Below are 20893 nucleotides of genomic sequence, written 5' to 3'. Positions count from 1 at the left end.
AAAAGCAACTTGCAGAACAATATCTACAAGGGATGTTGGAAAAAGGGGGCTTGTGTAAATGTTTACCTACACAAACGGATTCTCAGCAAACATAGACAAAGATGCCTTCCAGGGAGAAAGCAGAATGGCGGGGAAGGTGAAAAGACGCTCATGGTGAGCTCTGGATATTTCTTTTTTTTTTTTTTTTTTAATTATACAGTATTACAGTTTAATTATTTTAAGTTTTAAAAGAATCACATTTTTGAAAAAATCAGCAATAGCACTGTCGATGAAAATTCAATTAACTATCAAGTTAAGAAGAAAAAAGGGAATTTTATTCGAGCTAAACTGAGGATTATAACCCGGGAAGCAGATTCTCAGAAAGCTCTGAGAACCGTTCTGCCTGTTAGAAGTCGAAGGCACAGTCATATACAGTTTTGAGACAAACGATCATACATCAAAATGACATGCTGATATTTTACATAAAGTTCACCAAGGATATATAGGCGAGGTAAACAAGTACAAAGCGAGCAGCAAGTCACCATGACCCCCTACAGAGCTGGGAAAGAACACTATTCTTTTAAGAAGTTATATTGCTAGCGTCAGAAGAAAGGGAAAAAAAAATTGATGTTTACGGTTGAGCAGGCACTCCCATCTTTGAGGAGCTCTGGCTAACGTGTAATGCAAATCACACTGCACCTTAGGGGAGGAGAATACCCAAACTAACACAGAGAGAGAATTTTATGTTTAATTTTTTCTCGTCCTGCCTTAAAATATAAATTATTTTTATAAAATATAAATTAAAATATAATTTTTATTTCATCAGCAGCCATGTAGAAATTCACGTCCTCCTGCCCTTGCTTAAAACAAAAACAAAAGCAAAAAAAAAAAAAAAAAAAAGAAAGGAAAGGAAAAAACCCCAAACCTTCCTCTTGGATCCGAACAAAACCAGTTCATTTCTGCAACTCGGGAATGGCAATTATGATGCTGCCCTCCTCCGGCTCCAGCCTACCTTTCGACCTTATCTGAGATCTTCAGAGCTCCTCTGGGGGTAGAAAACTAGAGTGCTGGGATGTTCTCTGGGTCCCCGAGCTGCTTATGACAACAATGTCAACAGTAATAATAATAGCTGCCACTTTGGGAGGGCTGATTATGGGCCAGAGGGAACCATCCTATGCACTTCTTAACCACGATAACCCTGTGAGGCAGTCCTGGTATCATCTCCCATTTAACAGATGACGTAACTGAGGCAGCCAGGGGCTAAGGAATTTGCTTAGGATCACAGAGCCGGTGAGTGGCAGAGCCCTGCGTCAAATGCAAGCTCTTGACCCTGAACGCTTAACCCAGTGGAAATGCTTGATGGGCATTCTTGATTCTGCACAGGTTTCCTCCGAAGGAGACAGCCTGCTGGAGAAGCTTCCAGAAGCCGTGGGGTTCCTGGTGGTCTCTGAAGATGAGTCCCTTCTCGCTGCAGGTAGCATTTAGCTCTCATTTGGAGTCATGAGGCGGCACCTCCGGATTTGGTTGGAAGTGGAGAGGGGCTTGGGGAAAGGGGGAAGAGGGTCAGCAAACTTTTTCTGCAAAGAGCCTCATAGTAGATAAACATCATTGCCTGTCTCTGTCACAACTATCCAACCCTGCCCTTGTAATTCAAAAGCCGCCATGGACGGTATTTCAAGTGAGTATGGCTATGTGCCAATAAAACTTTCATGGATGCTGAAATTTGTATTTCATACCATTTTCATGTGTTATGAAATAGTAATCTTATTTTAGTTTTTTCAAGCATGTAAAAAACTTAAAAACTATTAGCTCACATATAAAAATCAGTGACCAGCCAATTTTCACCCACGGGTTGTAGTTTGCCAACACATGTTCTGGATAAATCTCTGAACCTTTCTGGGCTTCCGGTCCATTATCTTGGAAATGGGAGTGGTTATTCCTGCCGGAGAGTCACAGGGGTAGAGGGAGGTAGGGTGAGAGGATAGGGTACACTCAGCCCACACTACCCCAGCCACAAGAAAGACTGGTTGGTGCTATGTCAAGATAAGAAACAGGGGCTATAGGAACATGTGACAGGATTCCCTTTCCTTAGTCTGAAGCAATCAGGGAAGGCTACCTGGTAGTGGTGACCAACAGGTGCTCCACATCCCGATTTTTTTTAAAACAAAAAAATTTTACAGCAGTTTTAGGTTCACAGCCAAACAGAAGATACAGAGAGTTCCATATACCCGTGAGTGGGGCTGTGCTCCCACTCACACACAGCCTCCCCCATTTTCAATATGGCCCAACAGAGTGGTGCATTTGTTACAACTGATGAACCTACACTGACACAGCATCCTCACTCAAACTCCATAGCTAACGTTATGGTTCACTCTTGGTGTTGCATATTCTGTGGGTCTGGACAAATGTATAATGATGTATATCCATCGTTATAGTATCATACAGATTGCTTTCACTGCCCTTAAATCAGTCTTATTTTTGCAAAGCCATTTCCAGGAGCCAAAGACACTTTAGACCAGCACTGTCCAGTAATGCAAACTACAAATCTGAGCCACATTTACATTGCGAATTTTCTCCTGACCCTATTTAAAAAGGTAAAAAGAAACAGGTGACATTTGTGTTAATGGTATATCTTATTTAATGTAACAGACCCCAAAACCCAACATGAAATCAGTATGATTTTAATGGTATGTTTCACATTACTTTTTAAATTCTTGTGTGAAGTTTTTGGTATCTGGCATGTATTTTATACTTACGGCTCACCTCTTGAGACCAGCCTCATTAATAGCCATGTGTGACTTGTGCCAACCATACTGGAGAGTACAGGTCCAGTAGATAAATGCTTATCTAAGATTGACTGACAGAAGGTTGAATGATGTGTACCCTCCATCCTGTTTCCAAAAGAATTTCAAGTGACTTAGGTGTGTATGAAATAAAGCATGGGAAACAGGAACAAAAGACAAAAGAAAATGAGCATGGTGGCACAAAATAGAATCAAGACTGAGGTCAAAGGAATTGAGGACCTCAGTGACCTAGAAACTTGTTACAGTTGGGTTTCAATTGTGGCTCTTTCCAGTATCCAGTGAGAAGAAGGAGCCTGAGCAGTTTTTCCATCTACAGTTTTGGGAACCAACCTTTGCTTGCGAGATGTACCTCAATCTCAAGCCAGCTGAGATCAGGCAAGGATTTCATTGATAAATAGAATTATGGTTCAGGGGTCCCCAAGATCATCTTCAGGTCTGATGATTTTTTGGGGCTCACAGAACTCAGAAGAGCTGTTACACTCACAGCTACAGTTTATTGCAGCAAAAAGATACAGATTAGAATCAGCAAAAGGAAGAGGCACGTGGGGCAGAGTCCAGGAGAGACCAAGCACGAGCTTGTCCTCCTCCAGTGGAGTCTTGCAAGCAGTGCTTACTTACCCAGCAATGATGTATGACAACATCCATGGCGTACTGCCAACCAGGAAATCTCACCCCAGCCTTGGTGTCCGGGCTTTTTACTGGTAGATGGTCATGTAGACACAGCTGACCCCTGCACAGCTAGCTTTAATCACCAGCCCCACCCCTGAGGTCAAGCTGATACTGCATGTTGCAAAGCTCCCACCATACATCACACTCTGAGCATAGACCATGCAGTGTGGCCCAAGGCCTCAGGGTAACAGAGATACTCTTTTTAGGCAGGACATTCCAAGGGCTTAGAGGTCACCTTCCAGGAGCCAGACTAGGACCAAACCTTTCATGTGCAAGGTGTGGACGACCCAGGCCTGCTGAGCTCATCCTTTACTGCATAAGAGTATAATGCAAATATCCTTGGACAGTAGATATTTTGGTGCATTTCTTCAGTTTCCCACACATATGTTTCATCCATAACATCCTTCCATGTGAGGCTATCATTCAAGCACAATTCAATAAAAGTAGTTCCACAGGGAGCACGGAGAGACATAAGGCAGACTCAGCCCCCAACCCTCAGTGACCTGACTTGATCCAGGGATCGTCTTGAGGCTAAACTGAGATGTCACATGTGAGGTGCACAGCAGAGAGCCTCATACCATAACTCCTCAGTGAGAAAGTTAACCTTTAATAATAGTAGTTAATACTTGGGTATTTACAATGTGTTAGAACCCATCCTAAACAGTTAACATGTGTTAATTCCTTTACACCCCAATAGCCCTCGGAGGTAGGCACTTTTATTATTCTCATTTATAGATGAGGAAACTGAGGCACAGAGAAGTTAGGTAACTTGCTTGAGGTCACACAGCTGTACGTGGAGGGGCTGGGATTTGAATTCATAGTCAGGCTTGACTCTGCACCCTCAAATAAGATGCTGAATGTTTGTTTATTTACCGACAATGTTTTATTTCTGAACCTCTGGAAGAATTGATGGCCTGCCTATCTTGTGAGCAATAACTCCTGCGAAAGCACAGGGTATCCACTTGAATGAGGTCATGCTAACCCAGCACCCACACCCAGACCTGAGCTGTCGGTGCCAATGGAAATGCATGACTCAGCAGGTGATCTGTGGTGTTCCAGGGACAGAGATCTTTTTATAAAGTAAGGGGGCGGCTTCCTTCCTACTCAAAAAAGACAATAAACACACACACACACACACACAAACAGCTGAGTTTCTCTGCCAGCTGCTGCGGTGTGTCCCATGGTGCGTTTACTGGCTGAGCAGAAGGGGGTCCTGATCTCTCTCCTGTATGGCGCCTGGAAGGCCGAGCATAATCTGGCCTTCACCCACCTCCCTGCGCTGCTAGGGGTCCTCTCAACAAAACATTCACTCAGACAGTATTTGGAACACAAGAGATTAAGTCCCCTTGGGTAGGGTTGCCAGATAAAATACAGAACACCCAGTTAAATTTCAGATAAACAACAAATCAAGTTTTTAGTATAAGTATATCCCACATAACATTGTGGGGTATACTCATAAAAATGTCACTGTTCCTCTGAAATTCCAATTTAACTGGGTGTCCTGTTGTTGTTGTTGCTGTTGTTGTTTTGCTAAATCTGGCACCCCTTCCTCTCCCTCACCTCCCCTTCCTTCACTCCGCTCCAGCCGCACTGGCCTCCATGCTGGTCTTCAAACACACCAGGCCTTTCCTACCTCCTGGTTGTCCCATGCTATTCCCATTCTTTCAGTGCCTGCCACTTCCTCATCTCTCTAAAATCAAAACAAATGTCCTGTAACAAATTACCATACAAACCTGGTGGCTTAAAACAACAAAAATTTCTTGACTCACTGTTCTAGGGGCCAGAAGTCCGAAAGCAAGGCATCGGTAGGGCTGGCTCCCTCCAGAGTCTTCAGAGAAGTACTTGTTTTTTTTTAACGTCTTTATTGGAGTATAATTGCTTTACAATGTTGTGTTACGTTCTGCTTTATAAAAAAGTGAATCAGCTATACATATACATATATCCCCATATCTCCTCCCTCTTGCGTCTCCCTCCCACCCTCCCTATCCCACCCCTCTAGGTGGTCACAGAGCACCGAGCTGATCTCCCTGTGCTATGTGGCTGCTTCCCGCTAGCTATTTACTTTACATTTGGTAGTGTATATACGTCCATGCCACTCTCTCACTTCGTCCCAGCTTACCCTTCCCCCTCCCCGTGTCCTCAAGCCCATTCTCTACGTCTGCGTCTTTATTCCTGTCCCACCTCTAGTTTCTTCAGAACCATGTTTTTTTTTAGATTCCATATATATGTGTTAGCATACGGTATTTATTTTTCTCTTTACTTACTTCACTCTGTATGACAGTCTCTAGGTCCATCCACCTCACTACAAATAACTCAATTTCGTTTCTTTTTATGGCTGAGTAATATTCTGTTGTATATAGGTGCCACATCTTCTTTATCCATTCATCTGTCGATGGACACCTATTGTAAATAGACCTGCAATGAACATTGTGGTACATGACTCTTTTTGAATTATGGTTTCCTCAGGGCATATGCCCAGTAGTGGGATTGCTGGGTTGTATGGTAGTTCCATTTTTAGTTTATAAAGGAACCTCCATACTGTTCTCCATAGTGGCTGTATCAATTTTCATTCCCACCAACAGTGCAAGAGGGTTCCCTATTCTCCACACCCTCTCCAGCATTTGTTGTTTGTAGATTTTTTGATGATGGCCATTCTGACTGGTGTGAGGTGATACCTCATTGTAGTTTTGATTTGCATTTCTCTAATGATTACTGATGTTGAGCATCCTTTCATGTGTTTGTTAGCAATCTGTATATCTTCTTTGGAGAAAGTCTATTTATGTCTTCTGCCCGTTTTTGGATTGGGTTTTTTGTTTTTTTGATATTGAGCTGCATGAGCTGCTTGTAAATTTTGGAGATTAATCCTTTGTCAGTTGCTTCATTTGCAAATATTTTCTCCCATTCTGAGGCTTGTCTTTTCGTCTTGCTTATGGTTTCCTTTGCTGTGCAAAAGCTTTTAAGTTTAATTAGGTCCCATTTGTTTATTTTTGTTTTTATTTCCATTTCTCTAGGAGGTGGGTCAAAAAGGATCTTGCTCTGATTTATGTCATAGAGCAGTCTGCCTAAGTCTTCCTCTAAGAGTTTGATAGTGTCTGGCCTTACATCTAGGTCTTTAATCCATTTTGAGTTTATTTTTGTGTATGGTGTTAGCGAGTGTTCTAATTTCATTCTTTTACATGTAGCTGTCCAGTTTTCCCAGCACCACTTATTGAAGAGGCTGTCTTTTCTCCACTGTATATGCTTGCCTCCTTTATCAAAGATAAGGTGACCATATGTGCGTGGGTTTATCTCTGGGCTTTCTATCCTGTCCCATTGATCTATATTTCTGTTTTTGTGCCAGTAAGATACTGTCTTGAAGACTGTAGCTTTCTAGTATAGTCTGAAGTCTGGGAGCCTGATTCCTCCAGCTCCATTTTTCTTTCTCAAGATTGCTTTGGTGATTCGGGGTCTTTTGTGTTTCCATACAAATTGTGAAATTTTTTGTTTTAGTTCTGTGAAAAATGCCACTGGTAGTTTGATAGGGATTGCACTGAATCTGTAGATTGCTTTGGGTAGTATTGTCATTTTCACAATGTTGATTCTTCCAGTCCAGGAACATGGTATATCTCTCCATCTGTTTGTATCGTCTTTAATTTCTTTCATCTGTGTCTTATAGTTTTCTGCATACAGGTCTTTTGTCTCCTTAGGTAGGTTTATTCTTAGCTATTTTATTCTTTTTGTTGCAGTGGTAAGTGGGAGTGTTTCCTTAATTTCTCTTTCAGATTTTTCATCATTAGTGTATAGGAATGCAGAAGATTTCTGTGCATTAATTTTGTGTCCTGCTACTTTACCAAATTCATTGATTAGCTCTAGCAGTTTTCTGGTAGCATCTTTAGGATTCTCTATGTAGAGCATCATGTCATCTGCAAACAGTGACAGCTTTACTTCTTCTTTTCTGATTTGGATTCTTTTTATTTCTTCTCTTCTCTGATTGCTGTGGCTAAAACTTCCAAAACTATGTTGAATAGTAGTGGTGAGAGTGGACAACCTTGTCTTGTTCCTGATCTTAGAAGAAATGGTTTCAGTTTTTCACCACTGAGAACGATGTTGGCTGTGGGTTTGTCATATACGGCCTTTATTATGTTGAGGTAAGTTCCCTCTATGCCTACTTTCTGGAGGGTTTTTATCATAAATGCGTGTTGAATTTTGTTGAAACCTTTTTCTGCATCTATTGAGATGATCATATGGTTTTTCTCCTTCAGTTTGTTAATATGGTGTATCACATTGATTGATTTGCGTATATTGAAGAATCCTTGCATTCCTGGGATAAACCCCACTTAATCGTGGTGTATGATCCTTTTAATGTGCTGTTGGATTCTGTTTGCTAGTATTTTGTTGAGGATTTTTGCATCTATGTTCATCAGTGATATTGGCCTGTAGTTTTTCTTTGTGACATCTTTGTCTGGTTTTGGTATCAGGGTGATGGTGGCCTCATAGAATGAGTTTGGGAGTGTTCCTCCCTCTGCTATATTTTGGGAGAGTTTGAGAAGAATAGGTGTTAGCTCTTCTTTAAATGTTTGATAGAATTCTCCTGTGAAGCCATCTGGTCCTGGACTTTTGTTTGTAGGAAGATTTTTAATCACAGTCTCAATTTCTGTGCTTGTGATTGGTCTGTTTATATTTTCTATTTCTTCCTGGTTCAGTCTTGGAAGGTTGTGCTTTTCTAAGAATTTGTCCATTTCTTCCAGGTTGTCCATTTTATTGGCATATAGTTGCTTGTAGTAACCTCTCATGATCCTGTGTATTTCTGCAGTCAGTTTTTACTTCTTTTTCATTTCTAATTGTATTGATTTGAGTCTTCTCCCTTTTTTTCTTGATGAGTCTGGCTAAGAGTTTATCAATTTTGTTTATCTTCTCAAAGAACCAGCTTTTAGTTTTATTGATCTTTGCTATCATTTCCTTCATTTCTTTTTCATTTATTTCTGATGTGATCTTTATCATTTCTTTCCTTCTGCTAACTTTGGGGTTGTTCTTCTTTCTCTAATTGCCTTAGGTGTAAGGTTAGGTTGTTTATTTGAGATGTTTCTTGTTTCTTGAGGTGGGATTGTATTGCTATAAACTTCCCCCTTAGAACTGCTTTTGCTGCATCCCATAGGTTTTGGGTCGTCGTGTTTTCATTGTCATTTGTCTCTAGGTATTTTTTGATTTCCTCTTTGATTTCTTCAGTGATCTCTTGGTTATTAAGTAGTGTATTGTTTGGCCTCCATGTGTTTGTATTTTTTGAAGATTTTTTCCTGTAATTGATATCCAGTCTCATAGCATTGTGGTCGGAAAAGATACTTGGTATGATTTCAATTTTCTTACATTTACCAAGGCTTGATTTGTGACCCAAGATATGATCTATCCTGGAGAATGTTCCACGAGGACTTGAGAAGAAAGTGTATTCTGTTGTTTTGGGATGGAAAGTCCTATAAATATCAATTAAGTCCATCTTGTTTAATGTATCATTTAAAGCTTGTTTTTCCTTATTTATTTTCATTTTGGATGATCTGTCCATTGGTGAAAGTGGGGTGCTAAAGTCCCCTACTATGATTGTGTTACTGTCAATTTCCCCTTTTATGGCTGTTAGTATTTGCCTTATGTATTGAGGTGCTCCTATGTTGGGTGCATAAATATTTACAATTGTTATATCTTCTTCTTGGATTGATCCCTTGATCATTATGTAGTGTCCTTCTTTGTCTCTTGTAATAGTCTTTATTTTAAAGTCTATTTTGTCTGATACGAGAATTGCTGCTCCAGCTTTCTTTTGATTTCCATTTGCATGGAATATATTTTTCCATCCCCTCACTTTCAGTCTGTATGTGCCCCTAGGTCTGAGGAGGGTCTCTTGTAGACAGCATATATATGGGTCTTGTTTTTGTATCCATTCATCCAGTCTATGTCTTTTGGTGGGAGCATTTAATCCATTTACATTTAAGGTAATTATCGATATGTATGTTCCTATTACCATTTTCTTAATTGTTTTGGGTTTGTTATTGGAGGTGTTTTCCTTCTCTTGTGTTTCTTGCCTAGAGAAGTTCCTTTAGCTTTTATTGTAAAGCTGCTTTGGTGGTGCTGAATTCTCTTAGCTTTTGCTTGTCTGTAAAGGTTTTAATTTCTCCTTCGAATCTGAATGAGATCCTTACTGGGTAGAGTAATCTTGGTTGTAGGTTTTATGCTTTCATCACTTTAGTTATGTCCTGCCACTCCCTTCTGGCTTGCAGAGTTTCTGCTGAAAGATCAGCTGCTAACCTTATGGGGATTCCCTTGTATGTTATTTGTTGTTTTTCCCTTGTTGCTTTTAATATTTTTTCTTTGTATTCAATTTTTGATAATTTGATTAATATGTGTCTTGGTGTGTTTCTCCTTGGATTTATCCTGTATGGGACTCTCTGAACTTCCTGGACTTGATTGACTATTTCCTTTCCCATATTAGGGAAGTTTTCAACTATAATCTCTTCAAATATTTTCTCAGTCCCTTTCTTTTTCTCTTCTTCTGGGACCCCTATAATTCGAATGTTGGTTGTGTTTAATGTTGTTTAATTGATTCCTTCTAGAGAATTTTAAATTTCATTTATTGTGTTGTTCATCATTGTTTGTTTGCTGTTTAGTTCTTCTAGGTCCTTGTTAAACGTTTCTTGTATTTTCTCCATTCTATATCCAAGATTTGAGATTATCTTTACTGTCATTACTCTGAATTCTTTTTCAGGTAGACTGCCTGTTTCCTCTTCATGTGTTTGGTCTGGTGGGTTTTTACCTTGCTCCTTTATCTGCTGTGTGTTTCTCTGTCTTCTCATTTTGCTTAACTTACTGTGTTTGGGGTCTCCTTTTTGCAGGCTGCAGGTTCGTAGTTCCCGTTGTTTTTGGTGTCTGCCCGCAGTGGCTAAGGTTGGTTCAGTGGGTTGTGTAGGCTTCCTGGTGGAGGGGACTGGTGCCTGTGTTCTGGTGGATGAGGCTGGATCTTGTCTTTCTGGTGGGCGGGACCGCGTCCAGTAGTGTGTTTTGGGGTGTCTGTGACCTTATTATGATTTTAGGCAGCCTCTCTGCTAATGGGTGGGGTTGTGTTCCTGTCTTGCTAGTTGTTTGGCATAAGGTGTCCAGCACTGTAGCTTGCTGATTGTTGAGTGGAGCTGGGTCTTTGAGTTGAGACGGAGATCTCTGAGAGAGCTTTTGCCATTTGATATTACATGGAGCTGGGAGGTCTCTGGTGGGCCAATGTCCTGAACTCGGCTCTCCCACCTCAGAGGCACAGGCCTGACACCCAGTCGGAGCAGCAAGACCCTGTCAGTCACACGGCTTTTGGGAAGTCTGAGGTCTTCTGCCAGCGTTCAGTAGGTGTTCTGTAGGAGTTGTTCCACTTGTAGATGTATTTCTGATGTATTTGTGGGGAGGAAGGTGATCTCCACGTCTTACTCCTCCGCCATCTTGAAGGTCTCTCTCTGCTTCACTTTGACAGTTTTGCACACTACTGGTGGATAATAAGCTTGCTTATGCAAAAACCTTGGAATTCTTACAGAGTTGCCAAGAAGGTTAAACTAGATAATGCACCTAGTATAGGCCCAGCATGAAGAGGCACTCAGTAACACCCAGCTTCATCCTCATTGGCTGCTTTCAGTTGGCAGGATAGGAAGACATAGGGCTGCTTGAAGATTAGGTGAGTCAAGTAACTGCCCAACATCACACGTCCTGTAAGTAACATCCAGCTGTGATATCAAGCCAGCCATGTGGCTCCAGCATCCATCAGCATTTCTGAACCACTCTGTTGTGCTGCCACGTTTTCTTTTCTTTGTGCTTGGTCTAGTTTCGCTTGCTCAGAGGGTGCCGCGTGCAGAGTCCTTGCACCCAACACTTAAGACTGGAGTTCCTAGTGTGAAACAGCAGCACCGACACCTGGATTCAAGATGGTGGTGGCGGGTCGTGTGCCAGAAGTACCTTTTTTTTTCTTTCCTGCCTCTTCCAGCTTCTGCCAGGATTCCTTGGCTTGTGGCCACATCCTCCAGTCTCTGCCTCCGTCTTCACGTTGCCTTCTCCACTCTGTGTGTTTCTATGCCCTTTTTTCTCATGGCATCCAGTCCCTGACTTCATTGCCCTTTTCACAAACTGTAATCATTTTATTTTCCTTCCTTCCTCCTGCCCTCCCACCCTTCTTCCCATCTTCAAAACATATTACTCTGGGTCCAGCTTTGTGGTGGGTTCTGGGAGACCAGAAGCCACCCAAACAGGCAGAACCTGCCCTCTGGAAACTCATAGTCTTGTGATAATAAATAACTTTACTGGGCTTCCCTGGTGGGGCAGTGATTAAACATCCACCTGCCAATTCAGGGGACACGGGTTTGATCCCTTGTCTGGGAAGATCCCACATGACATGGAGCAACTAAGCCCGTGTGCCACAACTACTGACCCTGCGCTCTAGAGCCCGTGAGCCACAACTACTTGAGCCCACGTGCCGCAACTACTGAAGCCCACGTGCCTAGACCCCATTCTCCGCAGCAAGAGAAGCCACCGCAGTGAGAAGCCCGTGCACTGCAATGAAGAGTAGCCCTCGCTCACCGCAAATATAGAAGGCCCGTGTGCAGCAACGAAGACCCAACGGAGCCAAAACTAAAGTAAATTTTAAAAAATAACTTTACTGTTTTCTGTGAGATTATTGATCACTGTTGTGCCCCCATCCCCCCAGCTGTAGGCTCTGTGAGGATGGGGGCCTTGCCTATCTTTTTCACCACTGTATTCTTTCCACCTGCACATAGTAGGTGCTCCAAAGAAATCTTTGTTGATTGAATTGAATTACTCTCAAGCTCCTCAAGGAGTGAAACATGTAATCCCAGTCTTTGCCGTTTTAGGTTTTGGAAGACCCATGCGGATATTCTTGGCAGACTCACAGGGGTTTCATCCATTCATGGTCACCGACCTTGAACATGAAGACATGGAGATGGCCATTTTTGGTCCTGAGAACAATCTGATTGTCACTGGGTCCCAGGATGCACTCATTCAGGTAAGGGGGAGATGCATGTCCCGTCATCCTCACCTCCACCTCCGGAATAGAAAGTATGATTCTTTAGGGATCTTTTGGCTTCAAAATACAGAAACCTATAAAAATTAGTGTGGGCAAAACAGAGCAGGTCATTGGGCCAGATATGGGGGCGTCTCCTGGGACCCAGAGACAGACCTGAGGGGAATTACCAAAATATTCAATGAAGGTTATATCATTCCCACTAAACTTGAAATACTGGGAAGATTTTGGCCTTCAGAGTGGAGCAGGGATATGTAGAGGGGAGAAAAATTCGTGTTAAGCTCAACGTTCTCCAAGCTAGGGAGAAAAGCATGTGATAATTTTCCAACATTCTGGTCTTAGGACCTCTTTAGATTTTTAAAAATTATTGAGAATCCTCAAGGAGCTTTCATTTATGTGGGTTATATCAATATGATTCATATATTTTTAACAAATTATCTATTTTGGAATGGTTTTAGGATTTACAGAAGAGTTGCAAAGAGAGCACAGAGGGTATATATAGATATATAGATATATAGATATAGATAGATATAGATATAGATATAGATATAGATATATAGATATATAGATCTACTCTTCATCCAGCTGCCCCCAATGTTAACATCTCATATCACATTGATCCCATTACCAAAACCAAGAAATTCACATTGGGACAGTATTATTAACTCATCTACAGGCTTTGATTCTATTTCACTAGTTTTCCCACAAATGCCATTTTCCAAATCCTGTCTTGCATTTAGTATCTATTGATAATTGCCATATTGCAATTTTTATTTTATTTTTTTATTTTTATAAATTTATTTATTTATTTATTTTTGGCTGCATTGGTTCTTCGTTGCCGCGCACAGGCTTTCTCTAGTTGCGGCGAGCGGGGGCTACTCTTCATTGCAGTGTGTGGGCTTCTCATTGTGGTGGCTTCTCTTGTTGTGGAGCATGGGCTCTAGGCATGCTGGCTTCAGTAGTTGCGTCACATAGGCTGAGTAGTTGTGACACATGGGCTTAGTTGCTCCCGGTATGTGGGATCTTCCTGGACCAAGGATCAAACCCGTGTCCCCTGCATTGGCAGGCGGACTCTTAACCACTGCGCCGCCAGGGAAGTCCCATATTACAATTTTTAAATGACAAAATCTAAAAATACTTCTGCATTAATTCATTAACATAACTGTCGACATAATAACATACTCATGAAAAAGACCTATATTTTCTGAAAAAACCAAAAAATCGTGAGAAGGGTGTCATCGTTTCAACATTTTGGCATGCCTCTTTCTTGTCTGGCTTACTAAAAGAAGTCTCATATTTGATTCTGCATTCTCCTATCCGTTGTGATAAACATGTCCCATAGCTTCTGGAAGACTCCACTGCTTGCTTATGAGAGGAAGAGGGTGGAAGAAGGCAAGTGACTTCTTAAATTATTGTGAAAATAATTTTGTTTTTGCAGAACTCCCTGAAAACCCCTTTTTGCAAAACCACCCAGGGGGGTACCTTCCAGGGGTTCCCTGGAACACACTTTGAGAACTGCTGTGGTAGCTGATTCGTGAGATGTAAGGAAGTTTGAGGGGGTGAGGAGATGTGAAGGCCCTCGAACTGCAGCCTAAAAGTTTACCTTAGGTGGACAGATGAACTTAAGCCTGTTTCCGAGCTACGGCAGCATAAGAAGTCAGCTCTGCCCCTCTGCTTCCGTCCTCAGGTGAGGAGTCTATCAGACCAGGGGAGTCTGCTAGACGTCTTGGAAGGCGTCGGGGCCCCCGTGAGCCTGCTGGCCCGGGGTGGGCCCTTGGTGGCATCTGCTTCCCATCAGTCCTCATCTTTTAAAGTCTGGGATCTCACCTATGCTCAGAAGCCAAGGGCCTCTACCCCGTTTCTAGACCGCACTGGCCTCACTGCAGTGTCACACAATGGAAGCTATGTTTACTTTCCTAAAATTGGGGACAAAAACAAAGTCACCATCTGGGACTTGGCAGAAGGTTTGTAAGATATAAGCACAGTCATTTGTGTGGGTAAGAATTGAAGCCCCTGTCTAGGTCTGTTTGGGCTGTTATAACAAAACACCATCAATGGGGAGGGGGCAGATTAAACAGCAGACACTTATTTCTCATGGTTCTAGAGGATGGAAATCTGAGATAAAGGCGCTGGCAGATTGGTGTCTGTTGAGAGCCCACTTCCTGGTTCGCAGACAGACACATTCTCATTGTGTCCTCACATGGCAGAGAGCAGAGAAAGAAGCAAGCTCTCATGTCTCCTCTGATAAGAGCACCAATCCCATTAGTGGGGGCTCCACCCTCATGACCTAATCACCTTCCAAAGGCTCCACCTCCTAATACCATCACATTCGGGGTTAGGACTTCAACATGAATTTTGGGGTGGGACACAAACATTCAGTCCACAACACCCCACTCCAGTTAGGTTAAAAGTGGCTAATAGAAAACAGGACCTGATTTTATAAATTTCCAGCATATGGTAATCGATTATCTGGTGGTCAATTCCTGTTTTAGTTGAGGCTTCCCTGGAGGTAGGGCTCCTGATGGGGATATTTGCACAAGTAGTGTATAGAGGGGAGCTCCCAGGAGGGAGAAGGGAAGCTGGGCAGGGGCAGGACTGAGCATGGAGGTGGGCTCAGCCTGACCCCATGAGGAGCCCTGGAGTGTGAACTGTACTTCACAGTTGTCCCATCTTGAAGCAAGGGGGCCAGCCTTTTCACTCCCATATCAGGCAGTCCTTGGCCTGGTACCATCCTGGGTGGTGGGCACAGCCCCCAGGCATTTCCAAATGAGGTGCTTCCTTCAATCAATGGCTCTAGGAGGCCTTGGATCTGGGTGAACTAACCGGTAAAGGGGGTCTGGGCATGTCACCAATAGTATCTGCTCAATCCCCAATGGGTGGGTGGAGGTGTAGAAATTCCTCATTAATGATAAAATAATATGAGAAAAGAAATCTGCTCTCAGGTTCATGTCTGGATTTGACAGACATTTGTTTAGCTCTAGCCTCGTGGCTGAGCTCTGGGAGTTAGCAGTGAACAAGACAGATGAGGTTACAAATTTTGAGGTGCTTGCCTGCTAGTTATGGGGCAGAGCAAGATGCAAAGAAATAGAGCAGGGTGGAGGGCAACGAGACAGGAGTCAGCAAACTACAGCCCAAGGGCCAAATCTAGACTCACCCATTTGTTTACATAGTGTTTTTGGCTGCTTTGGGGGCTACACCAGCAAGGTTAAGTGGTTACAGCAGAGAGTATACAGCCTACAAGGCAAAAATATTACTCTCCTGCCCCTTACAGAAGTTGGTGAAAGGAAACATTTGGGATGAGAGGTCACATGAGGCCATGAAGACCAGGGAAAGGCATGTACATTTGTTCTGTTCTGAGGGGAGTGAGAAGTCTTCGGAGGGTGTTAGGCAAGGCAGTGAGATGCTGCGATTTTCATTTTTTAAAGCTTGGATGATTGGCGGGCAAGAGTGGAAGCAAGGAAACTGGCAGTAGCCAAGTTGAAGAGGATGGGTAATGAAAGCATTTTTTAAAATCCTTAAAATTCGGAACCAGCATCCCTGTGATCTGTTCTTGATGCAGTCTTCTTCCCATGGCAGGCAAGGAGCAAGATGCCCTGGACACCTCTAATGAAGTCAGGTGTCTGGAGGTCGCTGAGCAGGCCAATCTCCTTTTCACCAGCCTCGTTTCGGGGATCGTCCTGGTGTTCCCACTGAATTCCAGACAGCATGATGTGCATCCCTCCTCCAGAAGCCCGGAAAGCCATCAACTGCATGGCCCTTCGTAAGGACGAGGGGCACCTGGCCATCGCCTATGACAACATCGTCCTGGTGCTGGACATCAGCCCCGGGGATCCCTGTCCAGTCATCGACAGGCCAACCTACACCTTCTATACCCAGCTGCCTGACACCATAGCAAGCGTGGCTGTTCTGGCCGACTACCGCGTGATCTATGGCATGACCAATGGAGACCTCTTCTTTTACGAATGTGCGAATTCCAAGGTGTTCCCTCTGGAGGCCCACGGGAGCCGAGTCACCTGTGTGGAGGTCAGCCACAAAGAGCAGCTGGCAGTCAGTGGGTCCGAGGAAGCCCTGCTATGTCTCTGGGACCTTCAGGCGTGCAAGTGGAAATTTGAGATGAGCTACACGGTGAGTAGCCCGTCCCCACGACGTACACGCTAGGTCCTGGCATTAGAAAACCGATGACAGGCATCATTTATTAAGTGCATGCCAAGTGCCACCAACCAGGGTCGGGGCTATGGTGAGTCAAGTGAGAGGTCCTCGCCTCTGGAACAGAGTTTAAGGGGGTGCGAAAAAACTTGGCCATCCAGAGAGATATTTTAGTGCAGTGTTTAAAAAAATCAAAATAAATGCAAAAATCCACAAAGAACAAAATATCAATATTTAAAATGAAGACAGGATCAAATCCTGCACTGGCACAGCCCTGCCTCACTCTTCTCACCCTAATCCTGACTGGCCTTTCTTTCACCCAAAGGTTTTGATTGTACAGCCTATGCCGGGCTCTTTCTAGTGCCGAGGAAGCAGCTGTGACCAGGGCAGACAGTGTCCCACCTCTTGGAGCCACATTCTAGTAGGGGAGACATTGTGAGCTCTGGGAAGGCAGGATTTTTGTGTGTTTTGTTCACTTAGGTGGCCCCTGTCCCTAAGAGAGCTCTTGACCATTAAATGTCTGTGAAATAAAAACAAAGCAGCAAATACATGATGGTTGGGGTGCAACAACAGCTTTGAAGAAAAATAGGGCGAGATAAAGAGAGGTAGAGATGGGCAAGGGCTGCTATTTACGAAGGTCAGATAAGCCTGGTGGAACAGCATTCTAGGCGGAAGGAACAGCAACTGTGAAGGCTCTGAAAAGGGAAACTGGTGACTTTTCATACAAAGTGTCTAAGACAGTTTGCACTGTCCATCTCGTAAGGAGTTATGATTTTTGTATCAATATGATTAAGAGCTGTATTATATATTTACAAATTCATATTATGTATATTATGCAAAATATACATATTAAAATATCATTCTATAATTTAATCCTCACAACAATCTTGTAAGGTTGTTGCTATTATTCCAGTTTCTCAGATGGAGAACAAAGATCATACCTTAGGTGGCAAGATATAAAAATTGTTAATAAACTAAGGGAGATGATCTTATAACTAAGAGAACAGAATATGTGTAGTTTTGTCTTAAAAAGCCTTCATCCCACTTGACCTTTATTTTTATGAAGCCACTCTAAGGCTGAGATGTAAGTAATCTTTTGCCTCGTTGAGATGGGAAATGTCACCACAGCAGTTAAATACACCTAGCTTTTTGGGTTTTTTAAAAAAATAAAACTTAATTTGGAATGATTTTTTTCTGAGTTTTTTTTTATGGGGACCATTTTTAAAGTCTTTATTGAATTTGTTACAACATTGCTTCTGTTACATGTCTTGGTTTCTTGGCTGCAAGGCATGTGGGATCTTAGCTCCCCAACCAGGGATCGAACCCACACCCCCCGCATTGGAAGGTGAAGTCCCAACCACTGGACCGCCAGGGAGGTCCCTGGAATGATTTTAGATTTACAGATTAAGTTGTGAAGATAGTGCAAATGTTCCCATTTACTTACCCCTCACCCAGCTTCCCCTGATATTAACATCTTATGCAACTAGAATACGTTTGTCAAAACTAAGAAAGTAACATGGGAACAATATCATTAGCTATCAACTTTATTGGCATCATATGTTTTTCAGTGAATTCCCTTTTTCTGTTCTAGGATCCCAAATTGCATTTAGCATATAACTTTTAATTAAATGCAATTGGAGCTAATACTTGTATAACCAAGGTCATTTAAGAAATTAAATCCTATAATTCCCATTCTCCAGTGCAAAATGTCACTAATCCTCTCAATCCAATCTCTTTGAAGACGTGTTTTGGTCCTGCGAATATCGATGCTACCCATCTCTCCAGGTTTTAACTTGATCCATCTCTCAAAAGGTGCTTGTAAGTCTGGCTTACCATACGAGTGCCTTGGGGCTGGACTCCTGGGTGTCTTTCAGTCTGAAATCAAGATCACATTACCTTTTTCAACAGAATTCTTACTGTAGAGGGGTTCAATGTGCTTGCTTCTCCAAGGATGACAATTACGTCTACGCAGGCTTGAAAGATTGCTCCATAATCATCTGGAGTGTGCTGGATGGTGAGTCATTTTGCTTTGCAGGTAGGACTGAGCTTAGATCTGGGAATGAAGGACTCTGTTCTGGATCCTGGCCATTAGAGGGCCCCACTCCAGCCTCCCCTAGCTGGGTCCCTCTGCTTAGGGAAGTATCTGCAGGCTCAGGGGACAGACCCAATGGGAGCTTACCTCCTCTTCTAGACCCATGCTCTGGGTACCTAGAACTCCAGAACACCCTCCCCACCTGCCCAGGAGCCCTCTTTAGGGCCTGTGCAGGCCTCTTCCCCAGCTCTATCCTTCTGAAAGTGGGCTGTGCCTCTGTGTACACACCCCCAGGCTTGGAGGGTGGTCTTGGAGTGGTGTGCATGGAGGCTGGATGTGTGAGCTAGGTTGGGGGGTTCACATGTATGTGTCTGAGGCCCCTAGGGATACAAGATGGAGCTGGATGTGGGAAGAGAAGGGGGCAAGCCACAGACAGCTGGGCTCTCCCACACCATTACATTCTGGCATGGAACTGAGGAGCCCAAGAATCCTCAACCCAAACCTGACCTTCCAGGTGGTTCTGAAGGTACATCCATCAGTGTAGAAGGATAGAACATGTTTCATTTAATAGCTTATTAGCTAGATTTGCAATGTTCACATGTTGTATCTTATAGGATGTTGACCTTCATTCATTCTCTTTCCTTAGCCCCTGTAAATGTTTGGGGCATCTTAAGATCAACCACTTTGAAAACCTCACATCTCTCACTCTGTTCAATATTACACTAAGGACATAGTAACAGGAGTTAACATTTCTTGTGTCCTGGGTACTGTCACCATGCCATTTAATTCTCTCAATAAGCACCACCATTTTACAAAATTTGAGGCTCTGAGAGATGGGGTGGGCTGTGGTTTCAAGCTGGTCTGCCTGGTCCCCATGGTCACCTTTGTCACATTCTCCTATAGAGAAAGGAACCCTTATGACACTGGCAGGGGTTTAGGAGCTATTGCTATCCCCATCTGACAAATGAAGAAGCTGAAGTTCAGAGTGATTAAGGAACTTTCCCAAGGTCACAAAGCAAGTAAGTGGCTGAGTGAATATCAGGTAGAGTTGAATACACTGTAATCGAATACAGTATAACTGAAAACATTGTGATTGAATCATTATAATTGAATACATTATAATCTAATACATTGTAATTGAGTACATTATAATCCAATACATTGTAGTCTAACACAGAGTAACAAAGATGCCTGGCCAAAAGATGATGGCTCAGAAGGTGAGGTCTGTGGATTGTGGCCTTAAAAGCCCATCCTGTGCAGGTTCACAACCTGTCTTCCCATTCCTCCTCCAATAATAACATCTACTGAATTCGCTCTGGCTGAAACTGATAGTTAGCACCTGACATGCGTGACATCTGCAAATCTTCAGAATTCCTCTCAGCAGGTAGGCTCAGTTATGGTTCCCATATTGCAGATGAAGCAAGAGGGACTCTGAGAGGTTGGCTTTCATGCCTAAGCTAGTAAGGGGCATTGCAGAGATTTGACCCCATGCAGCCAACTCTCAATGTGTGAGATTGGATCTCTGTGGCCACATTTTTATCATTTGTGCCCCCCCTCCACTTCCCCCGACAGGCACACTGCTGGCCATCCAGTTTGTCCATGCCGTGATGAACAGAATCATCCCAACCTCCAATGGCTTCATTGCCCCCACCAGACATGGCTATCTCATCCGTGAACGTTTCCAGTGCCCTTCGTCAAGAATCTCACAACAGGACCCTCTCAAGAACTTCAAAAAACAGTGTGGATGGTCAAATCCAGGCAGAGAGAAGAGCTGGCTGCTGCTGCAGGAGCACTCCAGGACTCGAGATCAGGGAGTGCCCAGGGAAATGAATCTAAATCAAACAAATGCTCACCAGTCTGCCTGCTAGTGTAAAAACCCCCTGTGTCTCCAGTGAGTTAGCCCCATTCAATCTGAAGCAAAAAGACTGTATGTGTTGATGTATATCTGGACCCAAAGCCTGCGATTATGTGACCCAGACCTTGCTTCCTAACATCTTTCTGGTTTTTTCTCCTCCTTGTCAGCTCCATTCACAGACCCATCACCCCCAAGTTAGCAACATGACAGCAAAGTTCAGTAGAAAAGAGAGTTTCCCTTTTCCAACAGTATGAACCAAAGTCCTGGTTCTAAGTCTATTAGCCCCAATTAGCTCATACACCCATCCCAGATCACAAAGCTATCTCTGGGGAGAATGCAGCACTCTGATTGGTGGGCCTGACCCCATGCCCATCCAGGCT

General features: G+C 43.2%; 1 protein-coding gene across 1 annotated transcript in view; it reads left to right on the top strand.

Moving 5' to 3' along the window:
• The window catches only part of NWD1 (NACHT and WD repeat domain containing 1), a 66485-nt gene extending 45954 nt beyond the window's left edge, over nt 1-20531 (top strand). Inside the window, 8 exon segments of the mRNA XM_068534966.1 lie at nt 1363-1453; nt 12311-12462; nt 14168-14444; nt 16057-16183; nt 16185-16605; nt 18535-18640; nt 20231-20392; nt 20395-20531. Of these exon segments, the coding sequence (XP_068391067.1) occupies nt 1363-1453; nt 12311-12462; nt 14168-14444; nt 16057-16183; nt 16185-16605; nt 18535-18640; nt 20231-20392; nt 20395-20531 (1473 nt within the window).
• The last annotated feature ends 362 nt before the right edge of the window (nt 20532-20893 follow it).

Source organism: Eschrichtius robustus, chromosome 2 (assembly GCF_028021215.1).
Source record: "Eschrichtius robustus isolate mEscRob2 chromosome 2, mEscRob2.pri, whole genome shotgun sequence".
NCBI lineage: Eukaryota > Metazoa > Chordata > Mammalia > Artiodactyla > Eschrichtiidae > Eschrichtius > Eschrichtius robustus.
The sequence above is the reverse complement of the archived record's forward strand: the minus strand, read 5'-3'. Positions and strand labels throughout refer to the sequence as shown.